General features: G+C 54.6%; 1 protein-coding gene across 1 annotated transcript; it reads left to right on the top strand.

The window, feature by feature from the left end:
- The first annotated feature begins 654 nt into the window (after positions 1-654).
- Positions 655-23326, top strand: ipo13b (importin 13b). The gene is made up of 22 exons (XM_066692348.1): positions 655-2042; positions 6126-6251; positions 6447-6899; positions 7024-7181; positions 10844-10984; positions 12813-12954; positions 13693-13859; positions 13943-14063; positions 15235-15382; positions 15553-15734; positions 15831-15857; positions 15959-16093; positions 16995-17141; positions 17297-17377; positions 17628-17765; positions 17898-17994; positions 18946-18998; positions 20256-20322; positions 21473-21531; positions 21650-21739; positions 21825-22006; positions 22101-23326. The coding sequence occupies exons 1-22, from the start codon at positions 1974-1976 to the stop codon at positions 22195-22197; spliced, it is 2880 nt and encodes a 959-aa protein (XP_066548445.1). The 5' UTR covers positions 655-1973; the 3' UTR covers positions 22198-23326.
- The last annotated feature ends 170 nt before the right edge of the window (positions 23327-23496 follow it).

Genomic DNA, 23496 nt, shown 5'->3' with positions numbered 1-23496 from the left:
TGCTGTTTCCATGACGTAGTGTGCCGAGCGACAGTGGCCTGTAGCGCCGCCTGGTGGCCACCGGCCGCCACTGCGTCTCTGTACCCGAACATCCTCTCACAATTGGAGCTGATGTGCTGGATGATGACAGCGCTGACCCGGGCCAGAACCGGACCTGCCACCGAGGCCCCGAACAGCACCAGCAACGAGGCTGTGTGCGGTGCAGCGTCACTGGGATCCCAGCGCTGGCGTTAGTGCCAATGGTACTGAAGTCAGTGAGTGTGTCCACAGATTGGCAGTGCAGTCCAGCTGCTGTCCAGGGTCCAGGGAGGACGTGTGTCCCGTTTGACACTGATTCTGCACAAGCGAAGCAGACGGACAGAGCAGGAACATGTGGGCCCCACGGCAGGTAGTAAATCGGTTCAAAATAATTAATTCTGAATTCTGGACCAAAACTCAAGCAAATCTGTACCAGGAGTAACAATAATACAAATTATTATAAATTATTTTTTTACCACGTCTTTACCATGCTATACTGCACTACGACACATTTGTACCTGGGGAAGCTACACGTTAACACGTTGTACCATAGTAAACCACACTGCCTTTCCATAACTAATCATAATAGCACCTGGAGTCGGCTGCCATCGGGGGCTGCATTGGGCGCCATCCATCCATCCTGACTCTGCAGCAGGGGTGTCCCACTGCGCTCCTGTCACCCTTATAGGACCAATTTATAACACATGGAAGTGTTTCAATCTGACCAGTGAAGCAGCTGGTTCATTCAGTCCTTTACAAACTACTGGAGCAATCATCTGAATCCCTGCAGCCTCAAGACATAACTTGGTTGAGTTTATAACTCGCGTGTGTTCCCAGTGTTGAGAAACTGGTGACCTATCAGATGAAGCACATTGGGGCTCTCCAGGGCCAGACACCCCCGACCTGCAGCATCGTCCAGCCTGTGGTCTGGGTGGGGCTGAGAGATTTGGCGAAACCCCGGGAACATTTTGGACACTCAGTCCCCGCCACACACACTCACCCCTGTACTTTTACTTCTTGATTAAGTTGCAAACCCAACCTTCGCCAGCAGGTGTCCCTGTCTGACCTCACAAATCTCACACAGTCCCCCCGAAGACCCGCATGAAATACACTTCCCACAATGCACAGCAGAGGACTTCGACGTAGTAGTCTATATCAGGCCCGCTCAGACATAGTAATACAATCTGTTTACGACAAATGCTGAAAACGAAAACAGGATGGTCAGACCCGTCCGGCTGATGCTGGACGATGCCATCCGAGCTGTCAATCAACGATACTAATGACATACGATATCCGCGGGTCCATTTTCAATAATCCCATCCCACTAGTGCAGCGCGTTTTCGCGGCGCGCCGAGGGCAGCTGAGTGCGGCGAGGACCCCGTGCGAGGCTGTCAGTGTTTGCTGCAGTGAAGCGCCGGTGTGTCGGACCAGGACGAGGCGGCATTTCAGCGCGTCTGACCCGCTCAGTGTGCAGCCACAGCGCCCTGCCTCTGGATCTCGATATATTACTACAGCCGGCTGCATCGATGTCTGTTTTCTGCGATGATAGCACGGCGGGCCGCCGGCAGGAGCGCACTTAGGCTCGGATACTGATCTGTGTGTCTGTGGATGCGAGTCGGCGGCGTCTGTCCGTCCGTCCGTGAGAGAGAGAGAGAGAGAGGGGCGTTGATCTGGTCATGGACGCCCTGACGGAATAGCCAGACTCCCCGCCGAGAGCTGCACCCGAGCAGAGGGCGAGCCGGGGACACGGGCAGACGCAGGCAGGGCGCGGCGGTGCTGGAGGAGCCCCGGCGCGGTTTCGTCTGCTGGTTCGCAGTCGCCGAGGACTCTGTGTGGAGCAGAGAAGCAGCCGCAGAAGGACGTCTGTGAGCGGGGTCTGTCACCCCGTCACCCCGCCGGCCTGCCAGCCCGGCCCCACCATTGATCTGTCCGTCTGTCCCCCCTGCGGAGAAGACATGGACGCGCCGGGCAGAGCTGCTCAGAGCCCGGACTCCCTGGAGTTCACCGTGGAGAACGTGGAGAAGGTGATTATCATCATCATCATCATCATTTTTATCATCATTAAAACGCAATCACTCTTACTGTGAGCGGTAGTTGAGTCAGGCAACCCTCATGAATGCGTTTATTATTCATCTTCCTATTAAACGTGCTATTATTGTGTTGTTCTTGGTACTAGTGTTGCCCTTCCTGTATTTCCACGTTTCTATCACAATGGGCTTGAGGCTCTGTGCCAGCCCTTCTGGGTTGGCAGTGTGTTGGCACAGCCGTGCACCAGTCCACCCAGTCCGGTCTGCGCACAGGGCCTGCTGCTCCCAGCTCCTCTGTTATACAGCACAGGCGATTTGCAGTGAGTGGTTGTGGTGTCCAAGGACCTGTGTGGGGTGTCAGGTGTTCAGGGCCCGTGCTGGGTGTCAGCGCAGTGTTTGTGCTCTCCTCCTGGCCATTTTATTCTCTGCTGTAGGATGACCGTGTGTCTAGGGCATCACCTGCCCTGCCCTGCCCCCACAGTCTCCCTGGGCACCCCCGCCACCTCTCCTATCGCACCTCTGAGGACAGGGGTCACAACGCCTGTGTTTGTCACTCAGAGACTACAGTTCAGGCTAAAGAGTGGTCAGCATTCTGTTATAATTATATTTTTAATGATTTAACTGCCCCACAATGATGGGGCCCTAAGCAAGTGTGTAGTTGGCCTGCTGGTGGCAGTGGCTGTGTGTGTGGGGGGGCAGCTGGACACCAAGGTGATGGCTGAGGTCAGTGCACAACACACTGCGGCTCCACTGACCCACATTTAGAGTGGGCTTGCAACATAACAACACAACACACTGAGACAGGGTCTACAACACAACCCACTGTCACTGACACACAGACAGGGTCTACAACACAACGCACTGTCACTGACACACAGACAGGGTCTACAACACAACGCACTGTCACTGACACACAGACAGGGTCTACAACACAACGCACTGTCACTGACACACAGACAGGGTCTACAACACAACGCACTGTCACTGACACACTGAGACAGGGTCTACAACACAACGCACTGTCACTGACACACAGACAGGGTCTACAACACAACACAGTCACTGACACACAGACAGGGTCTACAACACAACGCACTGTCACTGACACACTGAGACAGGGTCTACAACACAATGCACTGTCACTGACACACTGAGACAGGGTCTACAACACAACGCACTGTCACTGACACACTGAGACAGGGTCTACAACACAATGCACTGTCACTGACACACTGAGACAGGGTCTACAACACAACGCACTGTCACTGACACACTGAGACAGGGTCTACAACACAACGCACTGTCACTGACACACTGAGACAGGGTCTACAACACAACGCACTGTCACTGACACACTGAGACAGGGTCTACAACACAACGCACTGTCACTGACACACTGAGACAGGGTCTACAACACAACGCACTGTCACTGACACACTGAGACAGGGTCTACAACACAACGCACTGTCACTGACACACAGACAGGGTCTACAACACAACGCACTGTCACTGACACACTGAGACAGGGTCTACAACACAACGCACTGTCACTGACACACTGAGACAGGGTCTACAACACAACGCACTGTCACTGACACACTGAGACAGGGTCTACAACACAATGCACTGTCACTGACACACTGAGACAGGGTCTACAACACAACGCACTGTCACTGACACACTGAGACAGGGTCTACAACACAACGCACTGTCACTGACACACTGAGACAGGGTCTACAACACAACGCACTGTCACTGACACACAGACAGGGTCTACAACACAACGCACTGTCACTGACACACTGAGACAGGACCTGCAATACATTACTCTGCTGAGGGAGAGCAGTTAGCCTAGTGCCATACCGTGCCCGGGGTCTCAGACAGGGGGCTTCAGCAGGGATCCCGGCCCCTGTGCAGTAATGCTGACATGAGCACAGTTCAGCACAGCAGCACATGCATGTGTCACAGTGGACTGTAAAATGACGCATTGCAGCCCAGTTTCGACATCATAACACAGTGCTTAATGAAACACGTGTGCTTAATTGACATTGATATTGGAGACACTGTGGCCGAGCCAAGGAGTGCTTATGGCCTGAGACGAGAGCTGAGTGTTTCCTATTCACACCTTCACGTGTGTCTGTACGACTGTTAAATAAAGGTTGTTGCTTTGTACTGATGTTGGTGACAGGTGGAGGCCAGCCAGAGGTGTCTCTCTGTGTGACTGTTACAGTGTGTGTGTGTGTGTGTGTGTGAGCCCTGTGCTGCTGCTCTGACTGTGTCCTACCCTGTCCTCAGCTGACTGTCTGCAACCAAGTCACTCACCCTGTGTCTGTCTGTCTGTCTGTCTCTCTCTCTCGCTCTGTGTGTGTGTCTGTGTGTGTGTCTCTCTCTCTCTTTCTCTCTCTCTTTGTCTGTGTTGACTTATTTGTTGCAGGCAGGCAGGTCCCCCCCCTCACTTCCTCACCTACAGCCTGGGCAGGCACCTGTGTGCATATGGGCGCAGGTGTGCAGTTATTTATATCTGTGTGTGTGCTTGTGTGTGTGCGTGAGCGCGTGTGTGTGCTTGTGCAAGCATGTGTTTGTGTGAGTCTGTGTGTGTGTATGTGGGGCGGGGGGGAGGCGGAGGGAGATGGAGCCGAGATTACATTGAGCCAGAGAGAGCCTAAACGGATTGCAGCGGAAATTGAGTTTCTCTTTGGAAGACAGAGGAGTCAGAGCGCAGGATGGGGGAGGGGGGGGTTTCTCCATCGGCTTTCTTCCATTTTCCTTTTCTCTCTCTCTGATTTGTCCTTTCATTCATTTCCACACAAACCCCAGAGAAGCTGTGGTGGCAGGGAGGGACTGTGTTGTGGGCAGCCTGGAGACATTAGGAGGGAGAGGGGAGTAGAGCAGCATTTTGCCTGATTGTGTAGTCCAGGTGTGTAGTAAAGGTGTGGGTCACACAGGTAGATCAGAAGAGGCTTCCATGTCTGAATGAGCTCCTCTCCCTCTATCGATCGGTGATGCTCCCCCCTGCAGTGCTGTCCAGTCCTGTCTGTTCTGTCCGCTGGTCTGTCGGAGGAGCTGCAGTCCGGTGGGGTCAGCCTGTGGCAGCCGCCTCCTGGCTCCGCTCTCTGCTGTCCTGGCACTGACGCGATGGGGGGGTGTGGGGGTAATCAGACATGGTCAGTCAGACAGGCAGAACATTGTCCAGAGCACAGAGGCCTCCCGAGGTGGGGGGGGTGGAGACGGGAGACCGGGGCAGGTCTCTGGGCTCTCTATTGTCTGACCGTTGGACTGCTTGTTCATTTGTGTTTTTTTGTTTAAACAACATCGCTCTGTGTGAGAGAGAGTGTGTGTGTGTGTGTGTGTGTGACAGCGAGCGGGGGGGTGCCGAGCAGGCAGTGTTGGTGTCAGTGTGTGTTTGTGTGCGTGTGCGATTGTCAGGGAGCGGGGGCGGCGGTGGGGGGTGTGCAGAGTGTGACCTGCTAATTATATCTCCCCGCTGCACTGGGAATCTGTTGCTAATGGCAACAAGGGTCTTGTTTTCCTCCGCGCCGCTCTGATCCGCAGACGCGCAGACCCACAGAGACGCGGGGCAGCTGCTGCGCGGCGCGGCGCGGGGCCTGCGTGTGCTGCCATCAGGGACCGCGCTGTACTGCTTCGTATCAGATGTTGCCGGAGTGTGCCGCGCTGGTTCTCCTGCTAGGGTGGTCTGTGGAAAACACACACACACCGCTGACGGCACCACACTGCTCTCGCACACCATTTGTCTGAAAAACAAACAAACAAGATATTGCCTTGCCATCTCCTGGCGCTCAGCCTGCCTGCCTCATACTGATGCTCGTTAGCAGTGCTCGTTAACTGTCACCTTACGCTGAGCAGATGCTGCTTCAGAGGCTGCTCTCCCCGCCCACCCTGCACAGCCCACAGCACCCTGGGAACCGTGGCCTGGACGTGGGGTGTGGGTGCTTTGGGTCTCTCCCTGGGCACCAGGCTCGTGGGGGGGGGGCAGCTTCTTCATTAGCGGAGTTGTGAGCTGCTGCCACACACCCTAATCTGAATACCTCATGACCCCCGTCTCTGTCCCCCTCTCCACAGGCCCTGCACCAGCTTTACTATGACCCCAACATTGAGAACAAGAACCTGGCCCAGAAGTGGCTGATGCAGGCCCAGGTCTCCCCTCAGGCCTGGCAGTTCTGCTGGGTGCTGCTCAGCCCCGACAAGGTGAGCCAGGGCCAGAAGGCCTGTCTGAGGGAGCGCTGTCTGTGTTCAGTCCCGTCTGAGTGTGGGGGTGGGGGGTGTCCCTTCTCGCCTCGGAAGAACATCGCTCTAGGAAAGACATGGAATATTTAGGTTAACTTTGTGTCCTCTCTTTTGGTCTCTCTGTCCCTGTGCATCTCTCCCTGTCTCTCCCTGTAGGTCCCAGAGATCCAGTACTTCGGCGCCAGTGCTCTACACACTAAGATCTCGCGCTACTGGTGCGACATCCCGGTGGAGCAGTATGACTCCCTGAAGACGCAGCTGTTCAGCCAGATCGCGCGCTTCGCCTCGGGCTCCAAGATTGTGCTGACACGGCTGTGCGTGGCCCTGGCCTCGCTGGCGCTCAACATGATGCCGGAGGCGTGGCCGGCCGCCGTGTCGGAGATGGTGCGCGTGTTCCAGGAGGAAGGGGGCGGCGTGGACGGGCGGGCGCGCTGCCTGGCGCTGCTGGAGCTGCTCACCGTGCTGCCTGAGGAGTTCCAGACCAGCCGGCTGCCGCAGTACCGCCGGGGGCAGGTCCGGGGGGCGCTGGGGCAGGAGTGGGCGGCGGTCTTCCCCCTGCTGCAGCAGCTCCTGCGCCAGTCTGACTCGCCTGGCTTCATCAAGGCCAAGGTGAGGGCAGTGGGATTGTAAAAGTGCAGAGATTGTAAAGTCTAGTCTGCAGAGATGATGTGTGAAGATTTATTTCCTCTCTCTGTGTCCCCACCGTGTTAACGTCTCTCTCCGGATGCTGCAGGTGCTGAAGTGTCTGTCCAGCTGGGTTCTGCTGGACGTGCCCCTGAGTGAGAGTGAGGGCCTGCTGACGGAGAGCTTCGCCGCCCTGCGTGACCCCGAGCTGTTTGACACGGCAGTGGAGGCCGTGGTCAATGCCATTTCACAGCCCGACTCCCAGAGGTGAGCCCCCCCACGCTGTCACTCACCGTCCACTCTCGGACACCCATGATCCCCTCCTGTCACTCTGCCCAGCCCTGTACTCGAGGCCCTACACCAGCAGAGACAGGCTGGCTCACTTTTCTCACAGTACTGAATATTGATATGTCCGTTTAGCTCCTCCGTGAGAACATGACAGAGAGGGTGTGAGAGGCGTGTAAACGCTCATTATTGTGACACGCTGCTGCTCGTCTTGACTTTAAAGTTGAGTGCGTGCCCCTGTGGAGCCCTGCTGTGGCACGGAGCTGCGCCGGGCTGTGCGGCGCCCCAGGGCTGGAGCTGCCGATCCCGTGTACCGGGACTTCCTTCAGCACTTATTTAACATGCTTTGATGTGTCTTTTAAGTTTAACATTGAGAGTTTGAGCCACGCTGGCTACAGAAAAGCCTCAGAGGAGCATTGATATGTGTATAGGTATGTATATATATATGTGTGTGTGTGTGTGTATATATATAGCGTGTGTCTGTGGATATATATGTATATATGTGTATGCATGTGTGTGAATATATATTTATATGTATATGTGTGTGTGTGTATATATATATATATATAGCGCGTGTCTGTGAATATATGTATATATGTGTGTGTGAATATATATTTATAGATGTTTATATTTATATATAGTGTATGTGTGAATATATGTAATAGTACACAGAGGAAATGAAAGGAACAGGAGCCCTGGGCTGAGAGCCAGAGAACTGCAGGAGTGGGGGGGTGACAGACAGAGGAAGGACAGGTTGAAATGGTAAAATGAGAGAGAAGGGGGGGGTGGGGGGGTTAAGCATGGCGGGGTTGCGTCTCCATGGTGACAGGGCGCTGCGCTCAGTCTTACGCTCTGGTTGGTAAAGACGCAGTGAACAGCCCCTCTGGGGAGAGAGGGGGAGGGGAAAACAGAGAGAGGGGGGACTGGAGAGGAAAGAGAGAGGGAGCCGGACAGGGAGTGAGTCCAAAAGAGGGGACGGTGTTCCCGTCGCCCCCCCGCTCTCTGTGTGAACCCTGTGTCCGGGAGGCAGCGTCAGCAGCCCGGCTGTGGGGCTTTAACCTTCTGGCCCTGCTGCACCAGGAACTGGTTTGTGTGAGGGGGCAGCTCGGAGGGCAACCCCAGTCACAGTCACAGAGCCCTGACCCGGCGGGGGCGGGGGGGCGGCGTCTCAAAGGAGTGTAAAGACGCATTACTCAACACTGCGGCTCCTCTCTCCATCTCACCCCCATCTCCCTTCCCATCACCCCCATGCTTCTCTTACTTTCTGTCTCCCTCCATTTCTCTCCCCATCTCTTTCATTCTGCCTCCTCCTATCTCTGTCTCCCTCTCTCTCCCCTCCTCCCTCCATCCCTCTCCCCATCTCCTTTATGTGCTTCTCCCTCTCTCTCTCTCTCTCTCTCTCTCTCTCTCTCTCTCTCTCTCTGGTTAAATTCGTAACTATCAAGGCGTCCGCAAGGATGCCATTGTACCAGTTGCATCTTGTTGCCAGGCAACTCTTTCTCCCCCCGGTGTGTAACCCGGCCCTAATTGCAGGGCTGGGAGCAGCGGGGGGGCTGTGTGCCTGAGCAGTGCTGTACCGGGGTGTGGTGTGTTGTTGTGTTCAGCCCAGCCAGTACAAGAGCAAACAAACGGGCAAGAGCATCATCAGCCACAGCGCTGTCTGCCGGTCTTGTAGTAGCTTCAGGTCGATTGGGATCGGTGTCTGTTTAAAACGATGAGTGAAGTGAAGAGAAGGGGTGTGGTGGGTTGCGCTGCATTGGCGAGGGGGTGCAGGGCGGCCGTGAGGGGACGTGGCGAGGAGGCGGGGTGCAGGGCGGCAGTGAGGGGGCGGGGCGCTGTGCCGACACTGGCAGCTCCAGTAATAATTAGTGTCACTGAAGCGGTTTGTGAAACGAGCCTCTGTGTGACGATGCAGCGGGCTGTGCTGGGGGGGCCTGACGCCTCTGCAGTTCATTTATATCCCGTTTCCACTGGCCACGTTCAGCTGCACCTCAGCGTGGCCGGGCTGTAACTGCGCACCTACACTGTGCTGGCAGTTTTTCCAGTCACTGTCGTGGGTCCAGCTGCCCTAGAGTGACTGTGAGACACGAAAGGTCAAAACACAGTCTGGACACTCGGCACTCTGGGATTTAGTGTTTTAAGCTGGAGGCTGAAATACCTCTAACATTAAAGTGCAATACATTTTGGGCTGAAACGATTTTACGATATCTAACACAGTCTTATAGTATAAGTTATACCAGATATTCAAAAGCAGAAACACTTTGAAACAATATATAAAACAAATTACTTAAAATTTCATCTAGTTTGTTGTTTACCAGCGCATCGTAAATAACCCTGTTACTTCTCCCTGTATCATGATCTGATTAACACTGACAATATAGCTTAATTTAAGTATCCTAGATATTCTCCCTTATTATTGCTCTGTGGGAGAATGAGCTGCTTTGCATTATTAAATACAGTGCGCCGGGTTTAAATCTGTCCCGTGTAGCCACTACATGTCTGTATCATGAAATATACAGTATGAGTCACAGCCAGATTCAAACAAATACATGTGTATATAAATACGGCTACAACACTCTGGCATCCATAACTTACTGGAACAGTTTTTCCACAAATTCAGTGGAAGTGCAGCTTCATCAATATGGCTTTTATTGCGAATGGGATTCCTTTAAAAACACTTTTGACACCATAATTAATGGATCAGTTGTATGAATCACTCAGTTTTGTGAGGTTTTAAGGTTTGTATTTCTGCAGTCGGTAAAGCATCTATATTTCGATTACCATTAACATATAGTTATAGCGATAATGAGGGATTACAAATATAATTAAAACATACGATTCTTCATGCGATTGATCACATACAAATTAGCCTCTGTTTTAAACATTTTAATAGTTTTAAGAGGGGGGAACTAAAAACCGTCTCATTTAAATAATGTTGATAGAATTTACAAGACATCTGGACATTTAATTTACATCCAGGACGAATATTTCATGTTTGCGGGTATTTAAACAAAAAAAAAAGGGATGTATTTCGTCAGGGCACATTGTATTCAGTCCGATGCGGTCCTTTCTCCGGCAGGATTTTCGTGATCTTGTCAAACACTCTTATTATTATTATTATTATTATTATTATTATTATTATTATTTCTTGGCAGACACCCTTATCCAGGGCGACTTACAACATAAATGTCTTTCTGTACCAAGCAATTAATCCTGTGTGTCACTTTTCCACCATGCATTAATAACTGCTCCAGGTAAACACACACAGTCCTTCTTTGCAAAAGTTTCTAGCGCATCTCTCGCATCGAGACGCGCTGCGTCATGACGTCACAGTACTGACCTGGAGTCGTGTGGCACTCAGCCGGTTCGATGTACGAAACTGCACTCACTCACTGGCACACTGACTGGGGGGGAGGGATGGCAGAGAGCAGGAGGGAAGGGAAGGGTAGAAAGAGGAAGGAGGGGGGAAGCTGTGGGACTGATAGGGATCTGTGTTACAAGACACCCTGTTTCTGCAAAAGAGCTCCCTGAGCCCAACCACCCCCCCCACACACATGCACACACACACATGCACACACACGCAGGCACACAGACACGCAGACACACGCACAGAAAGACTCCCTTACTGTGCCGTCTCTGTGCAGGTATGTGAACACGCTGCTGAAGCTCGTGCCTCAGGTACTGCAGCTCCAGGACCAGCTGCACCAGGCGGTGCAGAGCGGCGACATGGAGACTTCGCACGGCATCTGCCGCATCGCTGTGGCACTGGGAGAGAACCACTCCAGGTACACACTGCTGCTGACCCCTGACCCCAACACTGACCGCACCGCTGACCCCTGATCCCGACAGACCGCACTGATGACCTCTGACCCGACACTGTCTGCACCGCTGACCCCTGATCCCGACAGACCGCACTGATGACCTCTGACCCGACACTGACTGCACTGCTGATCTCTGACCCCAACACTGACCACACTGCTGACCCTGTCACTGACCACACTGTTGACCGCTGACCCCAACACTGACCACACCACTGACCCTTGACCCCAACACTGACCACACTGCTGACCCCTGATCCCAACAGACCACACTGCTGACCCCTGATCCCAACAGACTGCACTGCTGACCTCTGACCCCAACACTGACCACACTGCTGACCCTGTCACTGACCACACTGCTGACCGCTGACCCCAACACTGACTGCACCGCTGACCCCAACACTGATCACACTGCTGACCCTTGACCCAGACACTGACCACACTGCTGACCCCTGACCTGACACTGACTGCACTGCTGATCTCTGACCCCAACACTGACCACACTGCTGACGCTGTCACTGACCGCTGACCCAAACACTGACCGCACCGCTAACCCCAACACTGACCACACTGCTGACCCCTGACCTGACACTGACCACACTGCTGACCCCTGACCTGACACTGACTGCACTGCTGATCTCTGACCCCAACACTGACCGCACTGCTGACCCCTGACCTGACACTGACCACACTGCTGACCCCTGACCTGACACTGACCGCACTGCTGACCCCTGACCTGACACTGACCGCACTGCTGACCTCTGACCCCAACACTGACCACACTGCTGACCCCTGACCTGACACTGACTGCACTGCTGACCTCTGACCCCAACACTGACCACACTGCTGACCCCGACACTGACCACACCACTGACCCCATCACTGACCGCACCGCTGACCACTGACCCCAACACTGACCACACCGCAGACTGCTGACCCCAACACTGACTGCACTGCTGACCCCTGACCCGACACTGACCACACTGCTGACCCCGACACTGACTGCACTGCTGACCTCTGACCCCAACACTGACCACACTGCTGACCCTGTCACTGACCACACTGCTGACCGCTGACCCCAACACTGACTGCACCGCTGACCCCAACACTGATCACACCGCTGACCCTTGACCCTGACACTGACTGCACTGCTGATCTCTGACCCCAACACTGACCACACTGCTGACCCCTGACCTGACACTGACTGCACTGCTGATCTCTGACCCCAACACTGACCACACTGCTGACGCTGTCACTGACTGCTGACCCCAACACTGACCACACTGCTCACCCTTGACCCCGACACTGACCACACTGCTGACCCCTGATCCCAACAGACCGCACTGCTGACCCCTGACCTGACACTGACCACACTGCTGACCTCTGACCCCAACACTGACCACACTGCTGACCTCTGACCCCAACACTGACCACACTGCTGACCCCGACACTGACCGCACCACTGACCCCTGACCCCATCACTGACCACACTGCTGACCCCTGACCCCAACACTGACCACCCTGCTGACCTCTGACCCCAACACTGGCTGCACTGCTGACCCCTGACCCGACACTGACCACACTGCTGACCCCGACACTGACCGCACTGCTGACCCCTGACACTGACCGGACTGCTGACCCCTGACCCCGACCCTGTCCTTGACCTGTTCATGCTGAGTGTGCGAGCCCTGACCTGCCCCTGACCACACATCACTGCTGTACTGAACTACACTGCACTCGTGCTGGCCTGTCCCATACGCTGACCAGACTCCCTCTCTGTCCGTCTCGCCCACAGGGCGCTGCTGGAGCAGGTGGAGCAGTGGCAGGGCTTCCTGGCTCTGGTCAACATGATCATGTTCTGCACGGGCATCCCCGGGCACTACCCAGTCAACGAGACCACCAGCTCCCTCACCCTCACCTTCTGGTACACCCTGCAGGTAAGCCTGGCCACGGGCGCCTCGCCTGCTGACACCGTTTCCTGACTGGGATCTGTAATCCCAGTGTCTCCCAGCGATGTGGCTGAAGAGACAATTTGGGAACATTCAAAAACAGACTGGATAGGATCCTTGATCACTCAGTTATTAATGGACACCAAACGAGCAGGATGGGGCGGATGGGCTCCTCTCGGCTGGACACTGTCTCATGTTCTTATGTGCTAAACTGACAGAGGAGGGGCTCCCTCGTTCGTGTTTCTCAAGTGCAGCCAAGCTGTGGGCTGGTTGTCAGAGCTGGGACAGTGACACTCTGAGAGGCTGGGCTCTGTGCTGCTGTCTGATTGGCTCTGTGCGGCTCGTGTCTGTCTGTGAACGCAGCCTTTATAAATAGCCTGACCTTTGCAGCAGAGATAATAGCCCGGCTCTGAGGGGTCCAGCGCTGCGCTGTGTGCTGTGTTGAAGGCAGGGCCCTGTGGTTGTGCTGTGTTCAAAGCATAGCTCTGTTTCCCCTGCCATCTCTGTCCCGCTGTCCCTGCCTCTGTCATCCCCCCATCTCTTTCTCGCTTTCAGTTCAATTCAGTTTTGCTTTTTTGGCATGACACCAGTATTGCCAAAGCGCTCTCTCAAATTCAGATTCAGATGAGCTTCACTGCCATGGTTGTGGTGTTGCCAAAGCTTACAGCACAGAAATACTGAGACAATCACCGCCTTCAGCCTCTCTTCTGTCTGTCTGTCCCCCAGGATGACATCCTGTCCTTCGAGGCGGAGAAGCAGGCTCTGTACCTGCAGGTCTACAGGCCCGTCTACTTCCAGCTGGTGGACGTGCTCCTGCACAAGGCGCAGTTCCCCAGCGACGAGGAGTACGCCTCCTGGTCCAGTGACGAGAAGGAGCAGTTCCGCATCTACAGGTCAGGGTTGGGCTGGGCTGGGCCGGGCTGGGCTTTCTTGACAGTGTGTAGTGTTGTATAACGACGTGCTGTGTGTCCTGCAGGGTGGATATCTCCGACACGCTGATGTATGTGTTTGAGATGCTGGGGGTGGAGCTGCTCAGTAACCTGTACGACAAGCTGGGCCGCCTGCTGACCAACACGGACCAGCCGGCCTCCTGGCAGGTAACACGCAAACGCACAGCCACACGAACACACAGCTCCATTGTTGCACGGCCACACACGTATAGCCACACGTACACCATATGACACGGAGACAGGGAGAGGTAAGTGGAGCAGAGTGGGACAGGGGTCAGGCAGGGGCCGCTGTTCTGACAGGAGCTCTCTACTGGAGAGACGAGCTGAATTATTCACTAGCTGGTAGGGCTGGGCGGTATACCGTAAAAAAACGATATACCGGTATTCATTTACGGACCGGTTTGGACTTTTACTATACCTTCATATCGGTATTTTAAAGTTTTGAATAATTTACCATTTTCTGTGTCATTGAGTCATAGCATTCAGCTACCAGTAAACTGGATCGTGTTCGCATATCCCACAGCTTGCTGCGCCGGCTGCTTGAGACTGTGCTGTCTGACATGAGACGCATCTGATCAAAAAATGCTCTGATCTACGCAGATCAGCACAGCTCCACCAATGGAATAGATTGGATCCTGCAGATCTGTGCAGCAGCTTCTCAGAGTTGCGCTGGGCTGTGCGATTCTGCGCAGATTTCTGTGGCTGGGTCTTAGTGGCGTCACACAGAAACACTGCAGTAACACGCATCTCTGAATCTCTGCGCAGAGCTGCGCTTCTCAAACGCAACCCTTGTTCTGGAAGGAATGCGCCTCAGCCAGATATCGAAAATAAATTCCATGTGTATTGCGTGTTGACATAAACAAACGTGATCAATGCACAATCAACGAGGACGAGATGGAGGAGATTAGCGTGGCTGAAACTTCACAGCAAAGTGACCCCAGTGAATCTGTCCCGAATAAAGGTGCGTCGTCGATAGTGTGGACGTGATTGGCTTTCAAGACAACTGACACAGAACAGGAAACGTAATTCAATTTCAGTTGCATCCTATTACTTTTGCTTTATGAAAATGGCCATTAAAAAAATACCATCATACCATCAAAAATGTGAAAAATACCGCGATATTGTATTTTGGCCATATCGCCCAGCCCTCTAGCTGGGAGGCAGGAGGAGGAGAGCACAGAGTTTGAGAGAGAGACCAGTGGAATGAGGGAAGAGGGGGAGGAGGCCGGGACTGCAGCACTGTGCGTGAACAGTCAACAGGGTTAGAAAGGCTGACGCACTGTGCTTTACCTGTCTGTCTGTCTGTCTGTCTGTCCAGCACACAGAGGCCCTGCTCTATGGGTTCCAGTCCATCGCAGAGACGATCGATGTGAATTATTCGGATGTCATCCCCGGCCTGATCGGGCTGATCCCGCGCATCAGCATCAACAACGTGCAACTGGCCGACACGGTCATGTTCACTATAGGTACCAGACTCTGTACCAGTCTCTCTCCTCTCTCCCTCCGCACCTGACAATCTGTACCCGTCTCTCTGCCTCTGTACCTGCCCTGCGTTCTCTCTCTCCGTCTCTGAGTGCGGATGCTTTGGGAGGTGTACCCGTCTCTCTCCCTGACCATCTCCCTGTCTCCCCCCCAGGCGCCCTGGCGGAGTGGCTGGCAGACCACCCTGTGATGCTGAGCAGTGTCCTCCCGCTGGTGTTGCACGCGCTGGGGAACCCCGAGCTCTCGGTGTCCAGCGTCTCCACACTCAAGAAGATCTGCCGCGAGTGTAAACACGACCTGCCGCCCTACGCAGCCAACATCGTGGCCGTGTCTCAGGTGCGTGTGTGCGTGTGTGCGTGTGTGCGTGTGTGTGTGTGTGTGTGGTAGCCATGTGTGTGTTTGAGGTTGACTTGTCTCTCTCTGTTTCTACAGGAGGTCCTGATCAAACAGATCCACAAGGTCAGTATACTGTGCCCAGTGTGTCTCTCTCTCTCTCTCTCTCTCTCTCTCTAGCCCAGTCAGTATGACCTGTCTGTCTCTCTCTCTCTCTCCCCACTCAGACCAGTCAGTGCATGTGGCTCATGCAGGCCCTGGGGTTCCTGCTGTCCGCTCTGCCGGTGGAGGAGATCCTGAGGAACCTGCACTCCCTCATCACGCCATACATCCAGCAGCTGGAGAAGCTGGCAGACGAAACGGTGAGCAGAGCTTTGCGCCTCCACCCTGACCCCTGACCCCTGTGTCTGTGTCTCGCTGACTGCAGGCTGGGGCGGGTGGGGGGCAGCTGGTTATTCCAACGTCATGAACTGTGGATTCTAAAAAGAATAGTGAAATAAAAAGCAGCAGTGAGGATAGCAGGGAATGGGTACTGTCACTCTGTTTTAGAGCTGAAATTCCCTGGGGGATACTCGGTCTGAGTAGGAATACAAAATCTCGGAAAATATTGACAATTATGACACATTCTGGAACCAGACAGTCTAGAGAGCTCAACATGTCAAGATGGAAAACTGTTTACAGTGTACTGATACACAACGATTTTACATCACTGGATCTGAACTTCTCTGTGTTTGATAGAACATCAAATAATATACACTGGATTAATTGTTAGGATGTTATGAACAAAACAAGTCTATTTGCAAAGATATGCGATTGAAACTGAGTGATCTGTGACTGTCTGAATGAGACCGCACCCCCCCGGGCTCTGAATGACGGGGCGACACGGACACTGTGAATCGGACGTGTTAGAGAATGAGACGCGCTGGGAGCCGAGAGAATGAGCTTTCAAACGATGTGCGCATTGTAGGAACACAGTGTCACTTCTGTGCACAGGAGCTGCTCGTAACGCTGCCAAATAATAAGAGGGTGTAGTAACACAGTATATAACATTATTTTTGGTGACCTAAACTTTTTTTTTTTTTAACCTCTGACAGTTTACCGCTTACCTTTGTACCATTTCAGGTTATTCACTGGACTGGAACTGCTTACATTTCAATACAAACTGGAAAAACCTTTGGTCCGGTAGTGTAGATGATAAAATCGTCTCTAAGCCTCGCCTCTAAACCTCTCTCTCTCTCTCTCTCCCTCCCCCCCTCTCTGCAGCCCAACCCCTCCAACAAGCTCGCCATCATCCACATCCTGGGGCTGCTGTCCAACCTGTTCACCACTCTGGACGTGACGCGGCAGGAGGAGGAGGGCGAGGGAGCGCCGCCTGCCAAGACCACGCCGCCCGAGCCGGGGCCCAACCCGGTGAGCTGCCCTGCGCCCTCCCTTAACACCGCACACACCACACCCTGCCCCCTCCCTCCGCACCGCACACACCACACCCTGCCCTGCGCCCTCCCTCCCCACACCCTGCCCCCTCCCTGCGCCCCGCTGGGCTCTGACGGCGTCTCTCTCCCCAGGTGGTGGTCGTGCTGCAGCAGGTGTTTGCTCTGATCCAGACCGTCCTCAGCAAGTGGCTGAACGACTCGCAGGTGGTCGAGGTGAGACTGTCCTGCTGCTCCGCCGGTTTACACCAGGGTGGCCAAAGCCTTTAAAGGGGGACCTTAGATACAATACAATATCAAGTAAAAGTAAAAATATAAAATAAAATGAAATGGCTTTTAAAAGATTTTACAAGTGTGCAGTTATTTTACATGTGTGGACATTTACAGGATTAATGTGCTCTGGTCTCTCTCTCTCTGTCTCTGTCCAATGTGTCTGTGTCCCGTGTTGTGTGCGTGTTGTGTGCAGGCGGTGTGCGCGATCTTTGAGAAGTCCGTGAAGACGCTGCTGCATGACTTCGCCCCCATGGTGTCCCAGCTGAGCGAGATGCTGGGCCAGATGTACAGCACCATCCCACAGGCCTCTGCCCTCGACCTCACACGCCAGGTACCCCCGGGCCCCGGGCCCCCTGCCTGCGCTACCTGTGTGGTAGTGTCACGGTGTGTCAGTGTCAGTGTGGCTGTGTCGCTGACAGGGCAGTGTGGCTGTGTCACAGTGCTGTGCATCTGTGTGTTCCAGATGGTTTACATCTTCGCCAGCCAGACGGACCACTTCAGCCCCATCAAGGCCCTGTTCGAGCTGGTCACCTCCGTCACGCTCAGCATCTTCCAGCAAGGTACAGGCCGGCGGGGGTGGGGGGGCAGCTCCTCTGTGGGCCGGGGGCGGGGGGGCAGGGTCTCACTCGGACACTTTCTTTTGCCTCGCTGTCCGTAAGCCCGGCAGCAGAGCGCGTCTCTAGAGCGCCTTCGAGCCGCGGCAGCCGTACGGCCGGTGCCCCAGTACCGTCTGACCGGCCCGGCCCACGCTGGCACCTCCTCAGGGTCGCGGGTCTCTCCGCAGCCCGTGAACGGGGCACTGACAGGGTCACGGCGCCGGGAGTCACATCCCTGCCGCGCCGCTGACCCGCTGACCTCAGAGCTGTGATGAACATTTCTTTTGTGTGATTTTTCTTTCCCCCCCAGTGTTGACTCTTATTTCTTATTTAATGCACGATGTCGTTACTGTTTAACATGTAAAATTACGAACCGACTCAGTTCAGAGATGTAAAGTTATGTACGTACGTCTGGGATGGACAGAGATGCTGCAGGAGTGGCATTATAATCGCGTGTGAAAACAGTCCCCGAGTCGCGGCAGAGGGTTCGGTGTCAGGGGTCAGCTGTGCTTTGTGCTGTGGGGGGGTCTCTTGGTCACGGGGGGGGATGCTGGTAGGTGTGTGTGTGTCGGGCGGCGGGGGGGCGGGTGTACGTCTGGCCAGCCAGGGAGACTCCACAGTAGCAGGTGCCTCCTGGGTTCACTCTCCTACCCCACCTTCTTTCGTTTGGGTTTCTTTTCGTTCTTTCTTTCTTCCGTTGTTTCTTTTCCGGACCGAACCATGTTTCTGTGTTGCTTTCCTTTGAACTGCTTCACGTCCCGTTTCCTTCCCTCTTTTACTCACTTGTGAAATTATTTCAATGCTTTTTTTTGTTTCCACATGACTGTTAAATCTGTTCAGTTGCTGTTTGTATATTATTATTATTATTATTATTATTATTATTATTTCTTAAGTTACATCTTTATTATATTTTAGGGCCCAGGGATCATCCTGATATTGTTGATTCATTTATGCAACTCCAAGCTCAGGTGTGTTTTTGGTTTCTTATTTCATTCACTTTCAGTTCTCTCTCTCTCTCTCTCTCTCTCTCTCTCTCTCTCTCTTCCTTCTCTCTCTCTCTCTCTCTCTTTTTATAGTCCTTTCCCATGACCCCGTTGCCACCCCAGGCTGGGGTGTGGCGATGGTGTGGGCAGTTATTGGGACACTCTGGGGTATTTGCCCAGCCCTGTCCCAATGCCCCAGATGGAATGCAGGGGTGTTTCAAAGGGGTGCGGTGGTCCGGGCAGGGAGTGTGTGGACCACAGGGGGCGGCTCTGTTCCTGGGGGGTGTGAGAGGGAGGCGGCTGTGGGGGTGCAGAGAGCAGTGGGGTAGCAGTGGGGTGGCAGTGCTGGGCCAGTTTGTTACAGACCAGTAAGTGTGGAGAGCTGTGGGTGTGGCAGTGGAGGCGTTAGACGGACACTGTGGGCTGTCATCAGGCGGTCTGGTGTGCGGGTGTGTGTCTGCACGAGTGATGCGAGTCAGTTTGGAGGTGTGTGTAAGTGCGCGGGAGTGCGTCAGCCTTCATGTTTGTGCAAGTGTGTCTTTGTGTGTGTGTGTGTGTGTGTGTGTGCGCACGAGTGTGCCTTGTACAGTTGTGTGCGGGTGCACGTCAGTGTTAATGCGTGTGCATCTGTCTGTCCGTGCGTGCGTGTGCTTGGTGCGTGTGCGTGCGTTCATGTCAGTGGGCCGAGCCACCGCACTCCCAATTGGATTGAAACCCCTTGTCATTCCACGTCACCAGGAACTTTTATAAAGAATTTATAAAGAAATTAATTAATGAATCAATTAATTAATTAATACTGAATTGGTACCCACCCCTTTTCTCTTTGTTTTACATTTTCTTTATTTTTTGCCTTTAATTACTCTGATATTCATAACTTTTTTCCTGCCATCCTGAATGATTTCCTTAAAAACATCTGTTGTCTTTTCCTTACATGTTAATGATTTATGTTGCATATTCGATCCAAAAAAATAACCCAAAGAAATTGACAAAAAAAATCATCATACCTTTTTAATTAATTTAAATTTTGATGTTTAGTTCTGCAGTCTGTTTTCCAGATTTGTTACATGAGACTGATTTTGAATTGGTTTGTTTTCTTTTGAGAGGCTCAGTTAGTGTTGAGGGCAGGCAGGTGAGTGGGCAGAGGGCCTGTGTGCGTGTCGGGTGGGGGGTGTCTCTCGCTGAGGCTCGCTGGCCTGCGGGGGGCGCTGTCTGCCCTGTTCAATCACTCTGTCTGCTTTGTAGGCCCTCAAACGGAAACCCGATTTATACTTGTCTGAGAACGTTGACGTGAAAGCGGTGTTCCACTGTGGTGAGTAAGACCCCCGACCCCGACCCCCGGCCTGCGCCAGGCACACCCCCAACCCCGACCCCCCAGTCCTACCCCCCGTGCACCAGGCACACCCCCGACCCCAACCCCCGGCCTGTGCCAGGCACAACCCCAACCCGACACCCCACTCCAACCCCACACCCCACCCCAACCCCTGACCCGACCCCCCATGTGCCAGGCACACCCCCAACACTAACCCCGGACCCTACCCCCTGTGTGTAAGGCACACCCCCAACCCTAACCCCCAGCCTGCGCCAGGCACACCCCCAAGCCCAATCCCGACCCCCAACGCTGGAGCAGGCTTTGTGTTCAGGTTCAGTCCTGTATGATGCAGCACAGTGGACACTGACACTACTGAACACACTGGTTTATAATGCAATAAGCTGCCGTGTGTCTGACTCGTCACCCTCTCTCAGGAGTGCTGTAGTGTCTGTGTCTGTCTCTCTCTCTAACCCATCTCCCTCTCTCAGGAGTGCTGTAGTGTCTGTGTCTGTCTCTCTCTCTAACCCATCTCCCTCTCTCAGGAGTGCTGTAGTGTGCGTCTGTGTGCATGCGTGTGTGTGTGTCTCTCTCTCTCTCTCTCTCTCTCTCTAACCCATCTCCCTCTCTCAGGAGTGCTGTAGTGTCTGTGTCTGTCTCTCTCTCTAACCCATCTCCCTCTCTCAGTAGTGCTGTAGTGTACGTGCGTGCGTGTGTGTGTCTCTCGCTCTCTAACCCATCTCCCTCTCAGGAGTGCTGTAGTGTGCGTCTGTGTGCATGCGTGTGTGTGTGTCTCTCTCTCTCTCTCTCTCTAACCCATCTCCCTCTCTCAGGAGTGCTGTAGTGTCTGTGTCTGTCTCTCTCTAACCCATCTCCCTCTCTCAGTAGTGCTGTAGTGTACGTGCGTGCGTGTGTGTCTCTGTCGCTCTCTAACCCATCTCCCTCTCTCAGGAGTGCTGTAGTGTGCGTCTGTGTGCATGCGTGTGTGTGTGTCTCTCTCTCTCTCTCTCTCTCTAACCCATCTCCCTTTCTCAGGAGTGCTGTAGTGTGCGTCTGTGTGCGTGCGTGCGTGCGTGCGTGCGTGCGTGCGTGCGTGCGTGCGTGCGTGTGTGTGTCTCTCTCTCTCTCTCTCTAACCCATCTCCCTCTCTCAGGCGTGCTGTCACTGAAGTTCCCCGAGGCCCCCACGGTGAAATCCACCTGCCTGTTTTTTGTGAGTACAGTGCAACAGTGTGTGTGTGTGTGTGTGTGTGTGTGTGTGCGCGCGTGCGTGCGTGTGTCTCGATGCTCAAGGGCATGTCTGTCAGCCCCTAACTGTCCCTCTGTCTCAGACGGAGCTGCTGCCTCACTGTGGGGACATCCCCCCCGTGGGCCGGGTGGTGCAGGAGGACGGGAAGCTGCTGCTGCAGGCTGTGCTGGAGGTGAGAGCGAGACTGTGTGCTCTGACACCGAGTCCGGCGACGGTGAGGGAGTGGGTGTCTGACGGGCGTTTACTCTGCTCTGCAGGCCATCGGGGGGCAGGCGTCGCGCAGCCTGATGGACCAGTTCGGGGAGGTGCTGTTCTCGCTCAACAAGCACTGCTTCTCCTGCCTGGTACTGTGGCTGAAGGAGGCGATGCAGCCAGCCGGCTTCCCCACCTCGCGCGTCTCCGCCGAGCAGAAGGACACCTTCACACAGCAGATCCTCAGGTAAGCCACACCTGGAGCCCCCCACGGCCCCTCCGCAGAGACGGCCCCTTGCAGCCCTCAGCACTCTCTCTCTCTCTCTCTCTCTCTCTCTCAGGGAGCGTGTGAACAAGCGCAGGGTGAAGGACATCGTGAAGGAGTTCACTCTGCTGTGCCGCGGGCTGCACGGCACCGAATACGCCGCTGACTACTGACCCCGGCCGCCCCCGGCTCCCCCCGCCCCCCTGCCCCCGACACCAGACCAGGAGGGGACGCCCCCGCGGACGGATGGACGGACCGGTCGAGGCCCGGGGGACTGACGGCGCCCGCGGGCCCGGCTGTGCACCCGCCGGCTCACCCGTCTGTGGTGTTTCTGTTCTTCATCGTCGTGTCAAAGGAAGAGCCGGCCGGCCGACGGGACCCCCGCTCTGGCTGAACCCCACCCCCGCTCTCTGCATGCTCTCTGTACCCCTCCCTCCGTCACTGCCCCCCCCGATATGATCAATAAATATCTCCAACGTCCTCTTCGTGCTTAACATGATTAAAGAGCAGCCTCGTGTGATGCGGGGGGGCGCAGAATGAAATGATGCTCTTCTGGCAGAGAACGGACTCGGAGAAAAGGCGGACAAGGACACCGGCTGCCCTCCTGCCCTCGCTCGCTCTCTCTCGCTCGGCCTTTTCCCGCTCTGCCGTCCCTGTCTTTGCCATGGCTGTGTTTCTAAAAAATTATGACTTTTGTGGATTTCAATGTGATCAGTGATGTTGATGGACTTTGCCGGTTCTGCAGTTAGACGAACCGGCCCGGTGGCCATGGACAGAACTCGGCCCGAGTGGGTCGGTACGCTCTCCACCACTGAGCTCAAAAGACAAAGGGACCGATGGACTCTCAGACCGATGGACTCTCGGACAGAGACGGACAGGCCCCTGGTCGTGCGGCAGGCTGGGATCACACACTGCTAACGGCCCTAACGAGGCCACGCCCTGTCCCCCCCGGACCCTCAGAGACCGACTGCAGATGTGCTGGAGCTGGGAGGGAGGCGACTGTGTGTCGCAGTGGGCAGACCCCCAGTGGGTAGTGGGCGGAGCCACTGTGCTGCAGTCACGGTGGGCGGAGCCTTTGGTGGCCGTCCAATTCTCCAGGTTGCGAGGCGCGTCTCCCCCCCGACTGCACACTCACACGGGAGGCTCTTGTCCCACCGGCCCTCCTGGGGGGAGAGCTGCTGCTGCTGCTGGGGACGGGGGGGCGTCTGCCTCTCGCTGTGGATGTGGGTTGGGGGGTGGAGGGAGATGTACATTGAATTTTGTACCTGGTTTTAATTTATTAAATATACCGAAGGCAGCATGCTGGAAGTGTTGGGCTTCTTTATTTGTTCTTCCTCTGGGCTGAAGCAGGACCGGTCCGCACCAGCCCAGGTCTCCAAGGAAGGGACACGGAGACAAACTGGGGCCGAAGGACAGAAGACACTGCGGCTCTGCTACTCCCAGTTTGTGCAGGTGTGTGTTTGTGTGTCTCC

Source organism: Amia ocellicauda, chromosome 19 (genome assembly GCF_036373705.1).
Source record: "Amia ocellicauda isolate fAmiCal2 chromosome 19, fAmiCal2.hap1, whole genome shotgun sequence".
Classification (NCBI taxonomy): domain Eukaryota; kingdom Metazoa; phylum Chordata; class Actinopteri; order Amiiformes; family Amiidae; genus Amia; species Amia ocellicauda.
Note: the sequence above shows the minus strand (reverse complement) of the source record. Positions and strands in the feature narration are given on the sequence as shown.

What these genes read in the sequence shown, in the direction of transcription:
- ipo13b (XM_066692348.1), top strand. Translation starts at nt 1,974, where the DNA reads ATGGACGCGCCGGGCAGAGCTGCTCAGAGCCCGGACTCCCTGGAGTTC. An exon ending in CCGTGGAGAACGTGGAGAAG is followed by an intron (nt 2,043 to 6,125) that starts GTGATTATCATC and finishes CCCTCTCCACAG; the next exon opens with GCCCTGCACCAGCTTTACTA. An exon ending in CCCTCGACCTCACACGCCAG is followed by an intron (nt 17,766 to 17,897) that starts GTACCCCCGGGC and finishes TGTGTGTTCCAG; the next exon opens with ATGGTTTACATCTTCGCCAG.